The sequence below is a fragment of the Drosophila busckii genome, chromosome 3R, assembly GCF_011750605.1.
Source record: "Drosophila busckii strain San Diego stock center, stock number 13000-0081.31 chromosome 3R, ASM1175060v1, whole genome shotgun sequence".
NCBI lineage: Eukaryota > Metazoa > Arthropoda > Insecta > Diptera > Drosophilidae > Drosophila > Drosophila busckii.
The window spans coordinates 3,036,216-3,056,619 of NC_046607.1; the positions used below are offsets into that span (position 1 = coordinate 3,036,216).

At 40.2% G+C, this 20,404-nt stretch overlaps 1 protein-coding gene across 12 annotated transcripts in view; it reads right to left on the minus strand.

Moving 5' to 3' along the window:
- LOC108602772 (dystrophin) overlaps nucleotides 1-20,404 on the minus strand; it is a 116,029-nt gene that overhangs the window by 9,613 nt on the left and 86,012 nt on the right. For 7 of the 12 annotated variants that reach the window (XM_017990949.1, XM_017990951.2, XM_017990947.1 and 4 more), the window contains 4 exons: nucleotides 19,688-19,838; nucleotides 18,086-18,209; nucleotides 16,349-16,506; nucleotides 8,205-8,255 (listed from right to left, as the gene is read on the minus strand). In XM_017990949.1, coding sequence (XP_017846438.1) covers nucleotides 8,205-8,255; nucleotides 16,349-16,506; nucleotides 18,086-18,209; nucleotides 19,688-19,838 — 484 coding nt within the window. The remainder of the gene's footprint in view (nucleotides 1-8,204; nucleotides 8,256-16,348; nucleotides 16,507-18,085; nucleotides 18,210-19,687; nucleotides 19,839-20,404) is intronic. The other 5 variants (XM_017990950.1, XM_017990952.1, XM_017990956.2 and 2 more) reach the window with 1 other exon arrangement.

Consider the following 20,404-nt stretch of genomic DNA (forward strand, 5'->3'; position numbering starts at 1 on the left):
GTTGCGGATTATTATATTTTTATATGCAAGCGGAAGTTGATTTCTTTTTTTTCTTTTTTGACAATTTTAATGGTAAAGCATAAATAAACAAAAACTGCATAATGCTTTACGTTGTGCTCTGTTTAACTCCAGTGAATTTCTTTTCTTTTGCTGCGTTTTGTTTAATTAATGTGACTGACAAACAAACAAACGCGCGTAGATATCGAATGTAGATAGCGTAGCCGACATGTAAACAAATCAGCTTGAAAGTGAAAATTCACATGCATAAATTTAAATGGAGTTGTTTACAAGCTTTAACTATCAATAATAATCCTTAGAGCTTATGTGTTAAGCTTTCACTGCTGTTTTTATTTATTTATAAATTTGTGCTGTCTATTTAATAACAAATGGCAACTGTGGCATGCGTCATGCGCCAAAATTGCATAAATATGACGCCCACACACACACACACACACACACATAGAATACTCAACTGTAACTGGCAATGTTAGAAAAAGTATAAAAATGCGCAAATTTGTTGCTGCCAAACAGGCGCTAAAGCTGCAACAAATTGAGTTGCAAGCTAGCGCTGCATTTTGTACGTTAACAACAAGACTTTCGGCCATGGCCAGTAATAAAAGTCAAGAGTGCCAAGGCGACATGGCACAAATTTATCACAAACAAATAATCGCAACAAGCCAAGAGCGCGCAAGGGGGAAATGGAATTGAAAATGGATATAGCGCTGGCTGCTATAGCGAAGCAGGTCAGCTTGCATATTCAAGGATGATAGGCCAAAGGCGTAGGCGTGGCTGCTGGCGCGCCACGCTTAAAAGGCTTTCGGTTAAACGAATTTTCATATCAATTTCTCGTTTGGCAGCCAAAGGCTTACACCAGGCTTTAGAAGCAGTTTGTTGTGGGTGCTGCTGGGTGGGGTTGGTTGAAATGGCAAATGGAATCAATTGTTGAATTTTTCACAGTCGACAAAAGTCTGCAGGCGAAAATAACGTAGAAATTTACAAGATGTTTTCGCTGCGATAAATAAAGTTGCAAATACGCAAAGAGCGAAAGAGAGAGCGAGAGAGCGAGACGCTGCAGCAGCTGCGTGGTGTGGCTCAACTTGTGTGTGTCTGTCTGCCAGCATTTGCCAGTAATTTGCCACAAATTGCTGCTACGCATACGTACAAATTGAGCGCCAGCATATGCATGTGTGTGTGTGTGTGTAATTGAAGACTAGCAAACTGGACGAGCAAACTTTAAGTCTAAGTTGAGAGCAGTCTATGCGGCTGAGTGTGGATTGCAGCTTAAGCTGCGCTCTTCGCTGAGTGGGTGGGCATTGCTTGCTCGATAGCCATTGAGATATTGCAATTAATTGCAATGATTTGTGTAGAAAAATGAGTTGCATTTTATTTCGAAATTTTAATTGAATTTAATGCTGTGCTAAGCTTAATTTATAGCACCCAAAATTAGCAGCATTTAAGGCAGGCAACAAATGCTTGCTATTGTTAGCTGGCTGCTTTGTTAGCCAGACACGCATTAGTTGAATCTCCATGTCGTACGTTTTGTTTGCGAAAATTATTTTATAATCTTTATCACATTTTCAAAGCAAGTGCACAGCTGGCAGCGGCAGCAGCAGAACTGCCGAAGTGACTGCAAAACTTTTTATGCCAGCACAATAGTTTGAGCTGCCTAGCAGCAACTTTATGCAGCTTCCTCTATAAGGTATGCGGGCTTATGGCATTGAATTTTCATTTTCTTTAGACAATGACAAAAATGAGGCATAATAGATAAAATGGAGTGCAAGTGAAGCAGCAGCTAGGCAGAGATAAGACTACAGCTAAGCGTTTCATAGTGTGTGTGTGTGTGTGTGTGTGTGTGTGCATAGCTGAGCATAGAGCTATTAATAAAGTGCCGTTATATGGCTTGCAATGGCGTCGGGCAAAATGGCAACGCGTCTCAACTCAATTGCTTTGGTCGCCTGGCAACTGCCTTTTTGCTTTAACAGCTGTTCCTGCATTTATATAATTATAATAATAATATATTAACCTATGCAGCTTTGCTTTTGTTTCGCTAATTAGCTCGCTGCGCCTTTATCTATTTTGTCAAATTGAATTAAAGCTGCTGTTTTAAACAAACTTTAAAAGTTTTTAAGCACAAGGCCCGACGCCCGCCGCCCACATAGCTGCGGCAGCTTCTCATCAAATTTTGTGCGTTTCGGTTGCCACAAATTTTACGCAAATTTGAACTTTAAGCAGCAGCAGTTTCACCCTAGCTTGGGGCTAGGCACCACTCAAAAGGACCGCATAACCTTTAAGGCAAATTAACACCCACGCTGCGAATTTTAATGAGTTATAAAAGTGGATTTCTGTTTTTACAACTTCAGAGCAGCAAAACGAATTCGTGGCCTCTGTCAACAATTGAAAATACTTGAGCTTCAGCTTCGAGCGATGCGCAAACGAAAGTGAAACAAACTGTTGGGCTGTTGTCAATATATAAGTTTGAAAATTTTAAAATTAATTTCACGATTTTATACATTGTCGCTCAATTTCCGTTTACTCAACTTCCGCTGCCGCAGCGACCCCGCAACAAGTTGCAAGCGCAACTGCCATGGCTGATTAAGCTTGGGCCTGCGCACATTTCAGTTCAATTGGAGTTTTGCACCAAGCCCAGCTTTGTGTTCACAAAAAATGATAAATATGCCGAGCGATCTATTTCAGCATGGAAATCGGGTGTGTCGCTTTAATGGCTTTATGTCGAGTGCAACAGTCAGTCAGCGTCACAGTCAGATTCAGTTAACATTGTTTGCTCAGCGCTGCGATTCTGTGTGCCAAAGCTTTGTTAGTCAATATTAATGATGATCACTTGGCATTGACAAGAGCCACAAACACAAAAGGCACAGGGCAGGGCCAAACAATAAACAAAGATAAATATCGCAATTTGTATTTTAACAAATTGTTTAAAGAACAGCGCAGCAATTATGTAAACATTTGATAGACTTCAATCAAAGTAAAAGCTATAGATAGCTTGATAACTGAATTCTTAGTAAAGTGTTCGCAACTGCAGCAATACAAAAAGTAAAGCTAAAGTAGCTCAAAGTATAAAAAAGTTGCCATTTGCATATGACAAAGCCTTCAATGACAGCTGTGATGCCATTTGATTACATTTAATAAAAAGTAGCAGCTTAACATAAAATAAAAGTTGCAGACAGACAGTGAAGAAAGTTTTCAATTTAAGCATTAAATACATTGCATTAATTAATAAATAAAGAGAAAGAATTCTGAAGAACACTTTAATTCAATTTAACTTAAGTTTGTGCTAGGCAGCAATGCAATTATTTATAATAAATATTTGTATAGAGCAATCGCTACAGAGTTTAAACTTAAGCAATTACATTGGAATAAAAAACGAAGCGAGAGTCATAAACATTTTAAAAGTTCAACTAAAAATTCTACGAAAAGCGCTGCATGCCACACACATTTAAAGAAATGAAAGCTCAGCTGACTTTCATAACCAAAAACATTTTCCATCATCAATCATGGGATTCCACAATGACAACGTTTGCCAGCCAGATGAAATCAGCTTATAATTTGTCGCCAACTGCAGTTCACTAATTAAGTAGCTACCAGCCAAAGCCAAACACAAATCCAAATGTCAAATGAATTGCTTTACGAGCAAACATACTTATCTGTATATATAGCTAAGCATTTGGCTAGTCAAGCTGCTGCAACTAACTAAGCTACGCTGCCTGGTTGGCAATATATTTGCATTAACCCAGTGACACATTTTGACATAATCTGATTAATTGGCGTGCAGCGTGGAAATAAATTGAGCGCGGCTAATGAAGTGCAAATAGAGCAGCAAAGATGCTGGACGTCAAGTAGCTGCTGTGGGGGCGTGGCTTGCTGTTATTAGATCTGGGCGCAAATTAATTGATGTCAGCAATTGTCTTTAGCTCAAACCAGGAAGATTGAGCAACGTCGCCGGCAACCGCAACTAAGCGCAGCGCTCTCAGATTCCCGCCGCTTTGGCAACTTCATCAAAGACGCGTCAAACTGGCGGCGTTTGTCTTTCTTGTGGCTGCCACAAAGCGTCGAACGTTGAACGTCGAAATGGCAAACCGAAATCAATCAGGCGTAACCATTGCCGCACACTTTTCCCATATACAGCGCCCGAGCTCCATTTGGGCGCCACAGCCGCCGCCCACAGTTTTCAATTTATTAAATGACATTTGTTTTTGCAGTCTATGGATTTTGGCTAGAAGCGATAGCGACTGAGCGACTGAGCGACTGAGCGCTGAGCGAGTGCGAAGCCGCCGCTCTTGCCCCCAAAGCATCAATTTTTAATTTCATTAGCGTGGCGCGACCCCAGAGCCCCACTTTGCTTTTTCATTATCTGTTTTTCCAATTTGCATTTGCCGGCTGTATATCTTTTTATTTTTGTGGGTTACAACAACAAGCGCAGAGCAGCGCAGCGCACTTGGCATTTTCCGGTTCATGTTTTTGGCCATTTGAATTTTAAATGATAATCGATTTTTTTTTTAGGCTACGCAGTGTTTTTTGGCTTAGGCTGGCTGGCTGGCTGGACAGTTCAGGGCCAAGTAAACACACTAATTAGCCAAAGTGCACAAACGATAAACAAACAATTTCTCAAATCACTTTCAGGTACAAATGTAAACAAAACGAAATCAATGAGTGCTAACAGCTGTAAGCAGCGCACAACATTTTTGGCCAGCTAAGCAAACATTAGAATAGAACTGAACCAGTCACTGGCTATTTAAAAGCTATCAAATGTTTATAATTTTTTAAGAATTTTCGCCACTTGCAGTCAACTAAAGCGCACACTGCTGGCTTGTGGCCAAAATTGTTTGCTTAATAAATTGCGCCGCATAGAATTAGAAATCAAAATTGTTGCTGCTATTAAAATAATGTAATTAAATAAAATCATCAGTGGAATATGAAAGGTAAACGCAATTATTTTGAATGCATGCAGCGCAAACAAAACGCATTTGGAAATGTGGCAAGCAAACAAATTCAGTCTCTAACCAATTAGCTGCGCTTTCGAGCTGATTAAAGTCGCATTAAAGTTGAGAGTTGGGAAAAACTATTGCAGTTAATTGAAGCTGAAATCTTGCATGCGGGCGTCTCTTGACATTGACAAATGAGTTGGCTACACTGACTACAGTTGGCTGCAAAAGTATATGCATAAACACAATGCGCGACTTCAAGACTTCAGCGTAGATTTTCTGCTCAATTAGGTTGTCAGCATTTTGACAAACATTTGCGCTCATTAGAGCGACTGGGAATTATTAATACTTGACTGCAAGCAAAGCAAACACAAACCTCAAGCTAAACAGCAAAACAAACAAACTGACAGTCAAGTGTTGACGACGACGTCTGTCGTGATTTGCGTAAAATATAAGAAGCTAGCCCAAAAGTTCTTAGAAATTATTTCATGCGTTTGGGCTACAGTTCAATGAATTGCGTTTGAATTGTTAGCTACGCGTTAATTGAGTGCAACTGTTAAATATAATTGCTCAATTGAATTCATTGGCGAGATAAACATGCAGCAATTAGCGTGACTATTTTTTAATTGTAGCTGTCAAGTTGCCACTTATCTGGCCAGCTGGGCGCTGCGCGCAGCTGTGGCTGCAACGCCGATAAGTAGGCTCTACGTGCTGCGGCTGAGGTGTGAAAAGTATCTATGAGATACAGTTTTGCAGTATTGAAAGCAATCAATATGTTTGCACAGCATATCGCAGCTCATTATCAACTCAATGCACTTAATCGCACACGCAACAGCTTGGGAATTCGTAGCAGCAGCCACACCCCAATGGGCGTTGCACTTTATGCAATCCAATGCGACTAACATCACTTGACATGCAAATGCGCTCACGCTCACGCTCACGCTATTGCTATCTCTGTTCAGCGCGCTGCGCGCATAAATAAGCGCGTCAAAGAGTTAACACCATTAACCGCATATTAATTGGCCGAAATAGACACCAGACCAGGCAGCATGGACAGCAGCAGGATTAGCCAGTCGTAGTCGTCTCGACATTTGGCTGACATTTGTGCAAATTCCATAGATGGCGTCTCTTGCCACATGTGGCATGCAGCCTTAAATGGCAACTTGGCGTCTGCAAGTCGCTCATGTCCAATATGCATGCGTATTAGTTACGTTTTGTCTGCTGCGCTGACAGGCAAAATATCAAACAGTTACAAGTTGTGAGACAGTTGGAGGCAGTTGCAGTTGGCGTGGGTGGCAGTTGGGGGGGCGTGGCGATAATTGCACATTTGTGGCACGCAAAAGTTGCACAAGCTGCTATAGCCCAATGGAGTGCCACTCAATTTTGTTGCACTAATAAATATCAATTGTAAGGCAACAACAACAACAACTTGTCTTGTCTTTACATTTCCTTTGCTCTTCTGTTCTTACACACACATACAAATGCACTTGAGTGCACTGAACATGTTGCATAAATTAAACGCAATTAGCATAAACAATTTTCCGCTCTTAGCTATAAACAAGCAATGGAAATGCTGGAAAAGCTGCCATGCAACTTGGAGATGCAACTGCGCTACCTGTTACTAAAAATATGCATTAAATATATTAATAACAATTTAGTGCCTTATATAAGAGCTGCATAAATTCAATAGAACTCATGACTTGATGACTTCATATTGCAGCTGTGCAATCAAAAAAAAAAAAACAATTCAGTTTCAAGTAACATTTTTGCAGAGAACATGCCTCGAAATTAAGGCCAGTCAAAAATATATATGAACGTGAGCTCACGAATTGTCCAACAGCAAAGCAGAAGCCACCAGCACCACCACCACTGATAGTGGTGCCCCCACAGCCTGGACTCGCACATGGCTGGTGTTTGTTTACATATATATACATATATACTTGTATATCTGAAGTATTTGCGTTGTTAAAATGCCGTTTAGTGTGTGTAGCGAGTGCAAATAAATTGTCATGCATGAACAAACAATCGGCGAGCGAGCGAGCGAATGAACAAGCGCTGCATGTTTTTTAAGAAAATTTTGTAAAAACAAAAATTTCTGCTTGCGCACTCTGTAAGCAGAGACAACCCAGAGACAGAGCCAGGGCCAGAGCCAGACACAGACCTGGGAATGCCTGAGCCCGATAACAATATAAAACAAATATTGTTGTCACATTGAAAGCGCTGGGAACTGTTTAGTAATTTTAATAAAACTGTCATAAATTTGACAATAAATGCAGCTGTGCTCAATATTAATAGCTACAGTATCTGTTGCGTATATGCAACAAGGTCAAATTAATTTTTATAGCATGTGCATTGAGTATTAGTTTGCTTGTAATCTGTTGCAGATGCTACAGCAATTTTATAACATTTAATTGAAGCTACACAGAGAAAAAAGGAGCAACATATGTAATATAAATTTATACTATACATGCTTAATAAATTATGTTTTAATACACATGTTAAAATAAAAGTGTAAACTGATCTTTTATATAAAATGAAACTGCTTAGATTGTATAGAAAAAAGTCAATTTGATTATAAACAAAGTTTCAAATCAACTTCAAACCAACTTAAAATTAGCTACGAGCTATTTTAGAGGCAGCAGCTATATTTTGGTATATTAGCAACTTTAAATTGAAGTAACTGAATACTTCAAACAATAAAATCTATATAAGTTTCAAGTCTTTAACAATTTGGCTTGCGAAAATTCAGACTTAACTATCTCACAATTTGTGTGTCCTCTTTTCTCTCAGTGCATACGCCTTTTTCCAGAAATCAAAATGTTTTGACATCAATTTACAGTTGTCGCGGCTTCAATTGAGCAGTTTGCCTGCGTTCTAATATATTTGATTACTCATAAACATAAACGTAGCGCATACGACAGTCACTACTATTAAGCAATTAAGCATTGAATGCTGTAGCAATTAATTGCTGGCAGCAGCGATAAGGCGCCAGCCACATTGCGAGCAATTCAGAGTGGGTCAAAGTTTACGCGGGCTACACAAATCCCAGCCGCAATTTACGATTTGCTGGCAACATGTGTAAAGAAATTAAAAATGAGCAGCTCTTGCATTTACAATTGACAATTGTTGTTAAAATTTAAATTAAAGTGACACATTTATGTGTTTTATAGAGTGAAGTGTATGGTTATGAGTAGCCCAGGCAATGAATTAAGAATGTAAGTACCACATGAAATTAGTTTAAAAAACATTTAAAAGTAAACATACTTTGAGCGTGTTGGTTATAAGAATTTGAGCTACGACTGAAACTGAACTGTGCTGCAAAATACAAAAGAAAAAAGCACAAAAAAGAGAAGTGCATTAAGTAAATGTTACTAAATATAAACACAAAATGATTTAAAACACACAAACATGTGTGTCTATGGGGCTGTCAAATAGCAAGTTGATCAATGAAAATTCTTTAATGAACTTCGACGGTTGAGAAATGAGTTCGATGAAAGGGCCACATGAAATTCATTTTGTGACATCATCGGCTAACGGAAATCGAAGTGGAGCACAGCTGCTCGCGCTTTAAAGTTTTTGTATATTTTGTTAGTTGCATGACCGCAGGAAATTTGCTTTAATTTTATGCGAATAACACAATTCAAAGTGAGCAGCAGCACAAAATGCTTTGAATGCTCAAAATTCCAGCTGAGTTCAGTCAGGCTGTGCTAATTAAGCAGAAGGGCAAAGATAGCAGCGCTGACTAACAAATGTAAAAGATAAAAAATTGCAAACACACACACACACACACACACACACGCTTAAGCAGATGCAAGCATGTAAATATAGTTGGAGACAAGCAACAACTCACAACAAAGCTCAAAATGATGTTAAAGATAAAGATAAAGGCAAAGTCGCTGCGACTGCGACTGCGACTGACGCTGAGGTTGAGGTTGAGGCAGTGTCTGTTTCAGCTGCGAGGTTGACAGGGCAACAGCGCAAATAAAATGACAATTTTAACAAATAAACTGAGAGTCCTTCCTATATATGAAAAGCACAAAGTACTCGTTACACTGAATGTGATAACCAGCGAGCTGTCAAGCTGAACTCCACGCGCTTGCAAAAGCGAAAGAAAAAAGGCAAAAAGATTCAATAAAATGCTAAGTAAATAATAATAAACGACCTTCGCTGCCTGGGCTGGCTCCTTTGCCTGGCAAGAATTTCGCCTTTAGTCATTTGACAGCCCGGGCGTGGGATATTAAAAGTGTGGTCATATATGAAGAGCAGACAGAGACAGATACAGGGACAACAGAATAAAGACATTGTTCACACACACAGCCACAGAGAGCATATGAAATGTGAGTGGCAAAGTGGCTGACTACTTAGTATGTAAACATATATCATATATATATATATATATATATATATATATACATGTGTGCATGCATAATCTCTTATTGCAATTAACGCGGCTAAGCCTCATGTAAATTTCATTATCAATTTAAATATTAAATGTCTACTTTTATTTTAGTTGGCTGCTGACTGTTTTGCTATCATTGTTTAATTGTTAACGCCAGCGCCAAGCTAACTTTGTTTTTATAACTTATATAGTTCAAAATAAAGTATCGAACACGCGCGGCGCAACTTTTGTGTTGAGAGCGCAGCCAAAGAAAAGAAATAGACGAGCGCACAATTTTAAACGTGACTGTTACAAAGAATTTCATTTCATTTATCACACAGAACAGAACAGCAGAGAATTTTTGCCCAAGTTGCCGACGTCGGCGACGTTGTTGGCTTTAAATTATTATTATAAATTCGACCTTATTACTCTTGTTACTTTCGTTTTTGTTGTACAACAAAATAACAACATATAAGACGTTAACGCGCTTTTATTTTGGAAACGCTGTTGGGGTGTTGGGTTACACTGCTTGGGAATGGCCTTTGCTTATAAAAAACGTTGCACATAGAAAAAACACTTAAGCGAACACTTTAACACTTGCATTTTATTATTTGTTATTAATTAATTATAATAAGCCGGTAGATCACTTGGACTGCGCGCACGACTTTCGAGTGGAAGAAACGCAACCAACTTACGCGCCGACTTCTTGTAAACTGACCCCAAGCGTGAGCGAACGAACTAAGCGTTGGAGCGAGCGCTGCTGCTGCTGCTGGGGAAACGAAACTTGTTCTCTTACTCTCGCTCTCGCGCTCTCTCGCTCAGTGTTATGCTCAGTGCACTTACGCGCGCTCACTCGATGCATTGAGAACTTGTTGCTTGCTGTATTTGAAGTATTTGTTTATTGTTTAACTCACACACTCACACGCGTGTGTGTGTGGGTGTATCTCTATTTTTTTTTAGCATTTGTTTTGACTGCCGCTTGCGCTTTTTATGCTGCTCGCTCGTGCGCTCTCTCGCTCTCTTTTATGCTCCGTGACCACTTTGGCTCATTAAGTGGTTGTTGTCGTTCGTTGAGTGGCTTGTCTGCCGGCCAGGCCAATTGAGTGCCGCTCTTGAGTGTTGTTATAATATTTGAATGGGCTTTACGTTGCGTATCTTGTTTATAGCATATTACAGTTCTTTTTTTTTTTGGCTTATCCCGACACGATTTAAAAATGCATTTGAATTACCCGCTTATTGCCCTTGTCTCCGCATTTTGTTTTGCTTTATGTTATTTTTATGACATTTGCACGCAATTTTGGTTTGCACGCGCCTTTTTTTTTTGTTTTTGTTTATGTGACTCACAAACGGGTTGTGAATCAAAAGCATTGAAGGATTTATTGAGTGCGCACACACACAATCAAACTTTGAGCTACTTAATAATATGAATAAGCTTTATTATTGATTTAACGATCAAGCTGGCATATGCCACAAGTTTTCTTTGTTTCTTTGCTCTTTTTGCAGCTGCTTTGCTAAAACGAAAGCAACTGCCAGCTTCAGTTTTATTAAATCGCACAGCAAAACCCGTCAAATGACAAACCGATTTTTGCTATTTGCCGCTTCGCCGCTTTGCCACACGTGACAAAGTGTGAAATATGCTTGCAACGAGTTTATCATAAGTGCAGCAACAATTTTTTCTTTAATTTTAGTCGCACTGTCTGCGGATTTGTCTACACTTGGCGCTGCTGCTGCTGCTGCTGCTGGCAAAGGACGTGGCAACGAACAAAAATTTATTAACTGCAAACACGACACAGACTGAGCAGACACTAAGTTCGTATGTGTGTGTGTGGCGACAGTTTTTTCTCTATTTGAAATGTGGCTGGAAAATCTATTTTGAGCGCATAATTTCTCAAGCTGCCACCTTTTGGGCAGTGTAATATTTTTCTGTTTTTTTTTTTACTGCATATGCACATTTATCTTGGCAAAAGGAGATTTGTCGTCTGCAAAGTTTGGAGTCTGTGTGTGTCAGTTGCATGTTTGGCTGCTTAAACAAGTTGCACAGCTTAATTAAATTATTTGCTTGCTCAGAGTACAAGTTTGTAATTGTTTATATGTAATGTAAGCTGTTTATTTTCAAAATAATTCATACCAACAATATTGGTTTAAATAAAATCAAAATTAATTTAATAACAAGCGCAGCCTTAGGGCAGCAATATTAAAAATGCTGCCCCAATAAAGCAAAAAGCGCAAGCAAATATTTATGATATATACGTTACGTATACGCAATGGCAATTGTACTAAAAGGGGTAACATTCGATATGTTGCACACAAAAATGGCGCCGGCGGACATTGTAAAACAAGCGAAAATACAAAACAAAAAAAAAACGATGACACTGCAAATGAATTGGCCACGAACAGCACGTTGTATATACAAATTACATACATGTGTATGCATGTATGTGTGTGTGTTTTTGTTTGCGTGCTTGTGTGTGTGTGTGTGTGTGTGTGCAGTGTCAATATAACTGAACACGTTTGACAATTATACACGGTTACATTTCTGGGCATATTGGTGCACTTTCTGCAAATAAAAGTCACAAATAGCAAACAGACAAAAATAAATAGCAAATGGCAGAAAAAGTCAGCGACAAGTGCAATATGTGGCTTCAAATTGACAGCGGGTGGAGCAGCTGCTGGTGGCTGTCAGAAGAGTTAAAAGCGCTCCGAGTGTGGCCAAAGTAATCACATAACGCAACAAAAGCTGAAAGCTGAAGCGAAAGCTATTTCAGCTTCACAATCGATTGATTTCCCAAGCGGTAAACAAGAATTTTACTTTTATTTTTTAGCCACCCCACTCTAATTTTTTTCTATTCTCTGCAACCTGCTGGGACTGTAACAATATTTAATCATTTAATGGCGTGGCATGCGTCAAAATGTTGCATAAATAAACATTCATGCATGCAACTCTTGCTATAATTGTTATTTGTCTGCTGTTCAATTAGCCAACAAAAAGTTGCCAGCTGCGACGATTTATTTACATTTGCAATTTGTTATTTTATGCGCACGAATTATTATAAGCAAAACAGTGCATTTATTACAATTTCAAACTGAAAATAAATTATTTTTTTGGGTGTGTGTCATGGCTAAATTGAATATTGTCATAACAGCTAAAAATTGCTGCATACTTTTTAGCTGAGCGTATATTTTTCATGCTGCCAACTAAACAAACTTCAAAATTCAATCTATAAAGCATTCAAGCTGTCGTAAATCATCGTGTGATGGCAAACAACAAGCATGGCAAACACATTGTAGTCTATTTCACACACTGCGTATGAGTGATTTATTGAACGATTTTCGTGCAACGAAATTGATTTCATTGTGTCTGGGCTTAATACTACTCATAAACTAAACTGCAGCCGCATCGCTGCAACGTTGCAAGCACATATACATATACAATATTTTTCACAAGCACAACCTGACCGCAAGCCAAAGCTACCCACAGCAGCAACAACAACAACAACAACAACAAGCTGCGCCATTAAGTGGTCCTCAGTACAACGATAACAAGCAAGACAAACATGAGTAAAGGCAAAGGCAGTGCCGGCAGCAACTGCGACAGCAGCTGCTACTGTGGCCAAGCTCAGCGGTCACAAGGGGTTAAATGTGTTGATTGTGCGTTAGTGTGTGTGCGTGTGTGTGTGTCCAGTGGCAATATCAACCACGTGTGGTTAAATTATGGCATACACCAAGGGGCTGTGTGCAACTTGAAAGCTTCTGCTATGCGTTTTAGCCGCATTTATTTAGCTATTTTTAGAGTTTTTACAGGAAATCAATGAAAACATATTTCACAGCGTTAAGCAATTGCTTTGCAGACGCAGCCACTGTGTGGGGCCATAGGTCGCCGCTGCTGCTCCTACTACTGCATTTAAGTGGGTTTAATGGTTGCATGGTGCATGCCTCCATTCAATGAATTCTCTAGAGCGTGTCTGGCATTGTTGTGTTCTCGCTCTTGCTTGCTGCTGCTGCTGCTGCTGCTACTGCTGTTGTTGTTGTTGTTTATGTTGCTGTTGCTGCTGTCGTGCGCTTGCTCGGGGATTAACTCTATGAAGCCGAAAAAGCCCCTCGCTGTGTTTGGCCAATGAGCCAGAAGCAGTTTTGTGGCTTTGTCAAAGCTTTGGCTCTGGCTACTGCCCAGTTTGAATTTTTAGTGGCAACAGCGTTAGTCCAGTTCGTGTGTGTGTGTGTGTGTGTGTGGGGAGCACGGGGCGCATTTCATTAGCATGAGCATTCATTTTGCACATGGCTTGCGGCTTTCGCACTGCACTCCATTTATTCAAGGCATTTCACTGTGACATTGATGGCTGTGGTTATGCATCATTTCGATTAGAAGGGGGGCCCAATGCAAATAAACACGAGCAGCAATTGGCAAGCAGCACTAATTGGAAACAGCAATCGATAGACAGCAAGCAAGCAAAGCCAAATGAAGTTAAAGTTTAAGATGTTTTTTAAGCTTGAGGAATTAATGTTTAAATACAAAGCTTGACAGCACTTTCGATGTGAATAAGACGCTGGCAGCTTAACAGCTTAAGAAGGATTTGAATGAACGTTGCCAGTTATTTTATATTTTTATACAATGCATTTTATATTGCAACTGCTGTTGCTGACTGTTTGCTCAGCCCGTTTTAAAATGCATATAAACAATTTTTTTATACGCCTGCCAACAATGCAATTTAAATTCATTAACGTGCAAAGAGGTGCCAAAATGTGGGCAATGTTGCGTGTCGTTGACGCGGCGCTGGCGCTTTTTTTATTGTTGGCGGTTAGCGAGAGAGAAAAAAAGCGTCTGACGCGGCGTATGCGTAACATAGCCAACTCAAGCGTAAATTGCGTGTAAATGCGCGTTCAATTTCATAAACTTAATTTAAAGCAGTCGGTCGTCTGACTCGCGGACAAACTTTTATTCAATTAATATAATAGAAAATAGAAATTTGCTTGGCCAGACACAGTTGCAAGCATTTGCGTGGTCAATTAACCGCAGTGCATGCGGCATGCGGCATGCTGCATGCAGCTTAGAGCGTGTCCCAAAGTTTGTGCCACACGGAGTGGGCAGCGGGGTACAGAACGTGGCTAATATGCATGGGTGTGAGTGCTATTTGGTGACTTCATTCTCATTGCATTTAAGCGGAGGCGGCGAGCGCATAGCATAGACAGAAAGTTTCATTTGTATTGCTGTCTCGCTCACACGCTAGCTGCTGCACTGCTCCATTTCGTTGCTGGTTTCCTGGTAATTGTTTTAAGTTGCATTTATTTAAACTTTTTACGTTCACTCCGTCTCTCTCACTGTCAAAACTCCCACGCTCGTGGTTCGTCCAACTTTGCCAGCTTGTTGAGAAAGTTTTTTAATTCTATTTCGCTGTTATTTATAATTTTTTTGTGCTTTTTTTCGTGCTGCACGTTGTTAATTTTGTTAAAGTTTTTCTTATCAACATTTTGTCGGCTTCAACCTGCATTGCAATTTTTTTTTAGCGACGCGTTTATATTAAAGCTTGCAAGCTGTTGAGCAAACACACGACTAGCGCATACACTTTAAGTGGCAATAAAGTAAAATAGAATTTTATTTGTTTAGTTTGACCTAATAAAACGTAAATTGCACTCCAGAGACAAATTGTTCATAACAATATGCAAGATAAAATGAGAAAATGTGTATTTTAAAATGCATAAAGCGAAGCGACAAAAGACGAAACAGGCATAAGCTCAGGAGAAAATATGCAAATGCAAAATGCATTGCACTAAGATCTATTTGGATATATAAAAATATTGCTATGATGCATTAAAAATTGTGTGAGCGCGCTTAAGTCGAGGCCAAGGCATGTTAAACACTTTGGCATTTGTTTTTCTTGCTATTTTTTTTGCGCTTCGGGTTGCTTTTTGCCACTCAAGTGTCATATCATATTTATGCGCACTCTTTTTGTTGCAAATACTTTTTCCATGCCACACACACACACACACACACACACATAACATATTGTTTCATTTTATGGCATTGGCGTTTGCTTTTTGCTACTCGGCTTCGCTTTGTATTGATTTTTGCCAGCGCCTTGCTTGGCCCAAAAGTGTGTGGTACGTATACGCAATATATGTGCATTTTATACGCTTTGATATTTTATACGAAAGCCAACTCAACGAGTTATACACACACACACATACATATACAACCATTGTTTGCACGCTTTGTGACATTTTTATGCGAACAAACTTTGTTGCATCAAATTTACGGTGCGTATGAGTAACGACAGGCCCATCACATTTGTGGCAAATATTTTTGTTGTTATTCACATTGTTGTTGTGCTGTTGCTGTTGTTATTGTTCTGCAAGCCCAACGACATGCGTCGTAAAAGCCACACTTGCATTTATTAGCCATCAACTGAACCCACCCACTGTGGCCAACTCCTCAACCCAACGAAAGGGCAACAGCTTTGGAGAGTTGCTGTTGCTGTTGCTGTTTTTGTTTTGATTTTGGGCGCCCATCTACATAAAGCGTAATTGAATTGCATATTTAGAAATTGTCATGTAAATTGATATTTAAAAGCAAGTTTTGCTGCTGCCCTTTGAATTATGTTTAAGTTTAGCTTAAACTGAGTTTATCTGTGTTGTAATCTATGTGTAGGAAATTGCAAATTATTTCTGCTCCAAATGATGCCATTCAAACGAACTCTCACACTTGAGGCTTTTCATACACTGATTTCATTTCCTTTGAAAATTATTTGCTCAAAAAGTTGGCGCACACTTACAGCTCGCAAATATAATTGCACGCACACTCACGCCCACACACACAGTCAAATAAATATATGTACAGTCAAGAGACTCTGCTCGAGCTAAAACAAATTGCAGTTCATAAAAAATTACAAAAGCATAAAGTCACGAGTCAATTCAAATTTCCATAAGAGCGACCCAGACTCGGAGCAAAACCCCCGCAGGTTACAAGAAAATTATGAAAATGTAACTGAGCGCGCAGCAATGAAAATGTTGTAAGAGGGCAGGCAAGTGTACTTACCGTCATGTATTCATCCAAACGGTGCTTCCAATTGTCAGATCTATCGATTAGATTGTTCCATTGCTCGGAAAGTTTGCCCACCTCGCGTCGTATGCTGCGTGTCAGCTCACGGCTCTGCTCCTCCGCCGACATGTAGCGGGAATCCGAATCATGCGCGGCTGCAAAAAACACAGAGACAGACAGACACACAAATGAGCACAAGCGAGAGCTTTGTGAAAATAAATTATAAAAAGCAAGTGAGTTGCCAAAAACAATTTGCCATGGGCCTGAGACTGCGACTGCGACTGCTGCCGGCACGTCGCTGCCTCTGCCCAAACGCAGAAGTTTATGAATTAGAGATGATATGATTGCGAGGCGTGGCAACTTTGATTATGCTGATTGCGCTTGGTGATTAAATTTGCCATAAAATGAGCGCAGGTTGTCTCAAGTGTCGAACAAGCCAAGTCTCGAGCCCGACAACTAAGCTCAAGGGATAAGCCCAATAATAACTTAATAAACAGCTAATGATGCGCTCGCAGCATAAGTAATGCCTGAACTCAAAGACGCAAGCTTAGCATAGCTTAGCGTATGTAAAGGTCAACAGCAGCAGCAGCAGCAGCAGCAGCTTTGGCAGCAGCATTGACAAGCGAACGAAACATTAGAGAAATTGTCAAGACTGTGTGACATGCAAGTGACGGAAATGCAGGACAGCCAAAGCAAACAGAGATAGTGAGCGCTCGCTCTACAGTGACGCAGAGAATTATGACAACAGCAGCAGCGGCAGTGGTCGAAGCGAAGTACGTCGCAGCAGTTGGCTAAATCTGAATTTAATTTAATGCACGAACGGAGATGCCAAAGGAACTTTTATATGGCCTTCGGAGTCGACATCTGGTAATGCGACGTTAAGCAAATATCAAGAGTGAAATGCTTAGATGAAGCATTCGACGTTGCCCCTGTTGTAATATTCAAATTCAATTTAAAAAATCGAATTTATCGCATAGACGATGCTGCGCCTCGCTTCACACTGATTGACTGCCTGACTTACTGAGCAAACATTTTATTTTCAATGCATATCGTATATTTTTTTCTCAATTCGCTATGTGGCCTAAATTCAATTAGCCTAAGCCGTTTAATTATTTAAGGCAGCTAATGCCGAATTGCAATAATCATTAAACTTTATGCTGCCGCACAATGGCAGCTCGGCCACATAATAAACATCAGTGGTTAAAATCAAATGCCAGCCTGCGAAAAGCCACACAGACTATGCCAAAAACAGAAAATCCACACACACACACACACACACATACAAAGGGCAGGGGCAACTGTTGATGGTTGGCACTAATAGCGTACTAATCGCACTAATTGCTCTGGCAGCAATTATCGTTGACGCTTGGCTCTTGTGCTAGGCACTGCCATTTGCTAAATTGTTGGCTCTAAAAACAAGCGCAGAACTGAAGCAAAAACAATAACATTTTAACAAAATCAATTCGCAATTTCCAACAAGCCACACACATACACACACACACATACATACAACAGTTGTCTGCTTTGTAGCGCCTCACGTGCTGTTAACTGTGGTCAGCTTTGCTCTTTTATTTAGTTGAACACAGAAATTTGCTGATTGAAAAAGCGCCAGCAGCTATTTGAATTGCATTGAAATTGTTGCATGTTTGATGAGTTGTTTGCTTACTTTGGCTTAGAGCTTTGGCTTAATTGCATGCCAAACTTCAATTGCATGTCTTTAATATTGCAACTTACCCTCCGTATCGCTGGTATCCGATACTGGCGCCTCGCTGGCAATATACTGACGACCGCTAGTTAAATTGCTCTCAACAATTGGCCGCTTATCCTCCAGCTGACGTCGAAACGCTTTGTGATCGTCCTGCAAGCAAACAAAAGAGGATAAGATTAAGCGTTAGGCCAAATAAAAAATGTTGCAATTGTCAAGACTTAAAACTACTTCAGCCATAAACTATTGGGGCCAAGTGCTGCCTAGCGTAGGCTAATAAAACATCATAGCGAGAGCCGCACAATAAATTTCGTGTTTAATGCATTTAGTGCCGACGAAATAAAAAATGCAACAATTTTTCCAGCGCATCAAATGAAAAGGCAATACAAAATAGTACGTGGTGGCATGCCTCAAGAGCTGTTGGCGGCGGCGGCAGCAACGCTCTAGCCCAAATGTAAATGTCCGGCGGACCGTAACTTAGTGGCAGGCCATAGATTTTCAGTGCCTGCTACGCTGCCAAGGGTGAAAGTTGCCTCATTTTTCTTTGCCTACCACACACAGCGGGGGTTAACTGCTTATATGTGTGTGTGTGTGTGTGCGTGTGTTGGGGGTAAGTGAAATTCAAGTGGCGCACGCTGTGTTAGACATGGTTGGAGTTTCAACTGCTTTGGTCAGAGTGAGCTGCTGCTACTTTTGCTGAGCTCGCTGCTTCTTTTATTTTTTTTTTTTTTGCTATATGGCCAAGCCCCTTAAGTGATTTCCGGCATACACTCACATATGTATATGTGCAATTGTATGTGTGTAAGACTGTGTGGGGTAGGTGTGAATGTTTTTGACATAACAAGCATCATTTAACAATTATTTAAGAATTCGCCAGCGCCCAGCCAAGTGGGACTTGGGCCATTCAACAACGCAATTTGGTCAAGTTGGGCAGTTAGATATTGAGCGCTCCAAGAGGCTATAAAAAACATAGCTGCATACGCCTGCCAATTATGCGATAAGCCAAAGAGCTAGCGTACGTCTGTATGTATATTCAATATTAAGTATACGCCTTGGGCTACAGGCAATTACCAAATGCGTGCTTAAATTGCCTGCTATACAATTTGTTTAAGCCAACTGATAATATTAGCAAACAAACGTGTTGCCTAGACAGTTTTTGACTGCAAATTGCTGCTGGCCAACACATATAATTATAATTATAGCCAAATATTTGCTTGTGCTCGACAAATGCCAGCCACACACACCAAATGGGCGCGCCAACCACTTTATGTGCCATTAAATCACAGAGACTCACACACACACACACACACACATACACATACATATACATTTATATATAGTGGCTGCCAGCAAATGGCACTAAAAATGCCAGCGGCCTACTCTTGTTGCCAAAAGCCTTCCACACAATTAGTTGAGCCCGAGCGCAAATTGAGGTGCAGTCAGTGCTTTGAAAAAGGTTAAAATTGGGGGCGCAGCAAAAAAAGAAAAGAATAGGCAGCAAAAAAGCAAAGTTTATGCTTATATTGAGGCCATGCTTATTACGCGCACTGTGCATACAAAAGAAAAAAATAAACACTTTGCTATTTATATGCAAATCTTTAAAGTCAGCCACAATATTTTGTTAAACTTACCAACTGCTTTTGCAAACTGGCCGCATCGCCACGCACTGGTCCCAGGCCCAAGGTGCTTAGTTCGGTATCCTTGCGTATAACCCATTCGGTGAGCTCACGCAGCGACAGCAGCAGCGCATTCCAATGCTCTGAATTGGACTCCAAGCGATTTCTGTAAAGTGCAAAAGCAAAAGGTCACAAAAAGTTCTAAGATTTCGACATCATAATAATGTAAAATTTAATTTGCACTTGCACACAATAATAAAAGCCAAACAGCTGTGTGTGTTGATTATCAAGTAAAGTCAGCGACAATTTGTTCATTTCCTAGCTGTTGCCTCCACTTAGTGGGGTCTATGCTAAATGTAAGCTGTCGAGAGCTGTAATTGTGAAATGCGTTGCCATTTTATTTGCTTTTTATGTGGCCAAGACGACGCCACATTCTGCCAAACATAACGCTGGCATATTTTTCGCAGCCAACAGCCACCAGCAATGGCCAAAAAATACAGAAAGGAGAGAAAAGAAATCTGAATTGTGCGCCCAGCCCATTCAGTGCAATAACAATAGTCATCTGTGGTGCTGTCGCTGCTCATTGCGCTTTTGTTTGTTTATCTTTGGCAAATGGCTGCGGTTTGCTTTTATTTGTGTGCGTCGCATTCGCATTCGCATTCGCATTCGCATTCGCATTCGCATTCGCCTGTAATTAAGGCTTAAGCATGGAATTGAAAACGCACTTAGGTT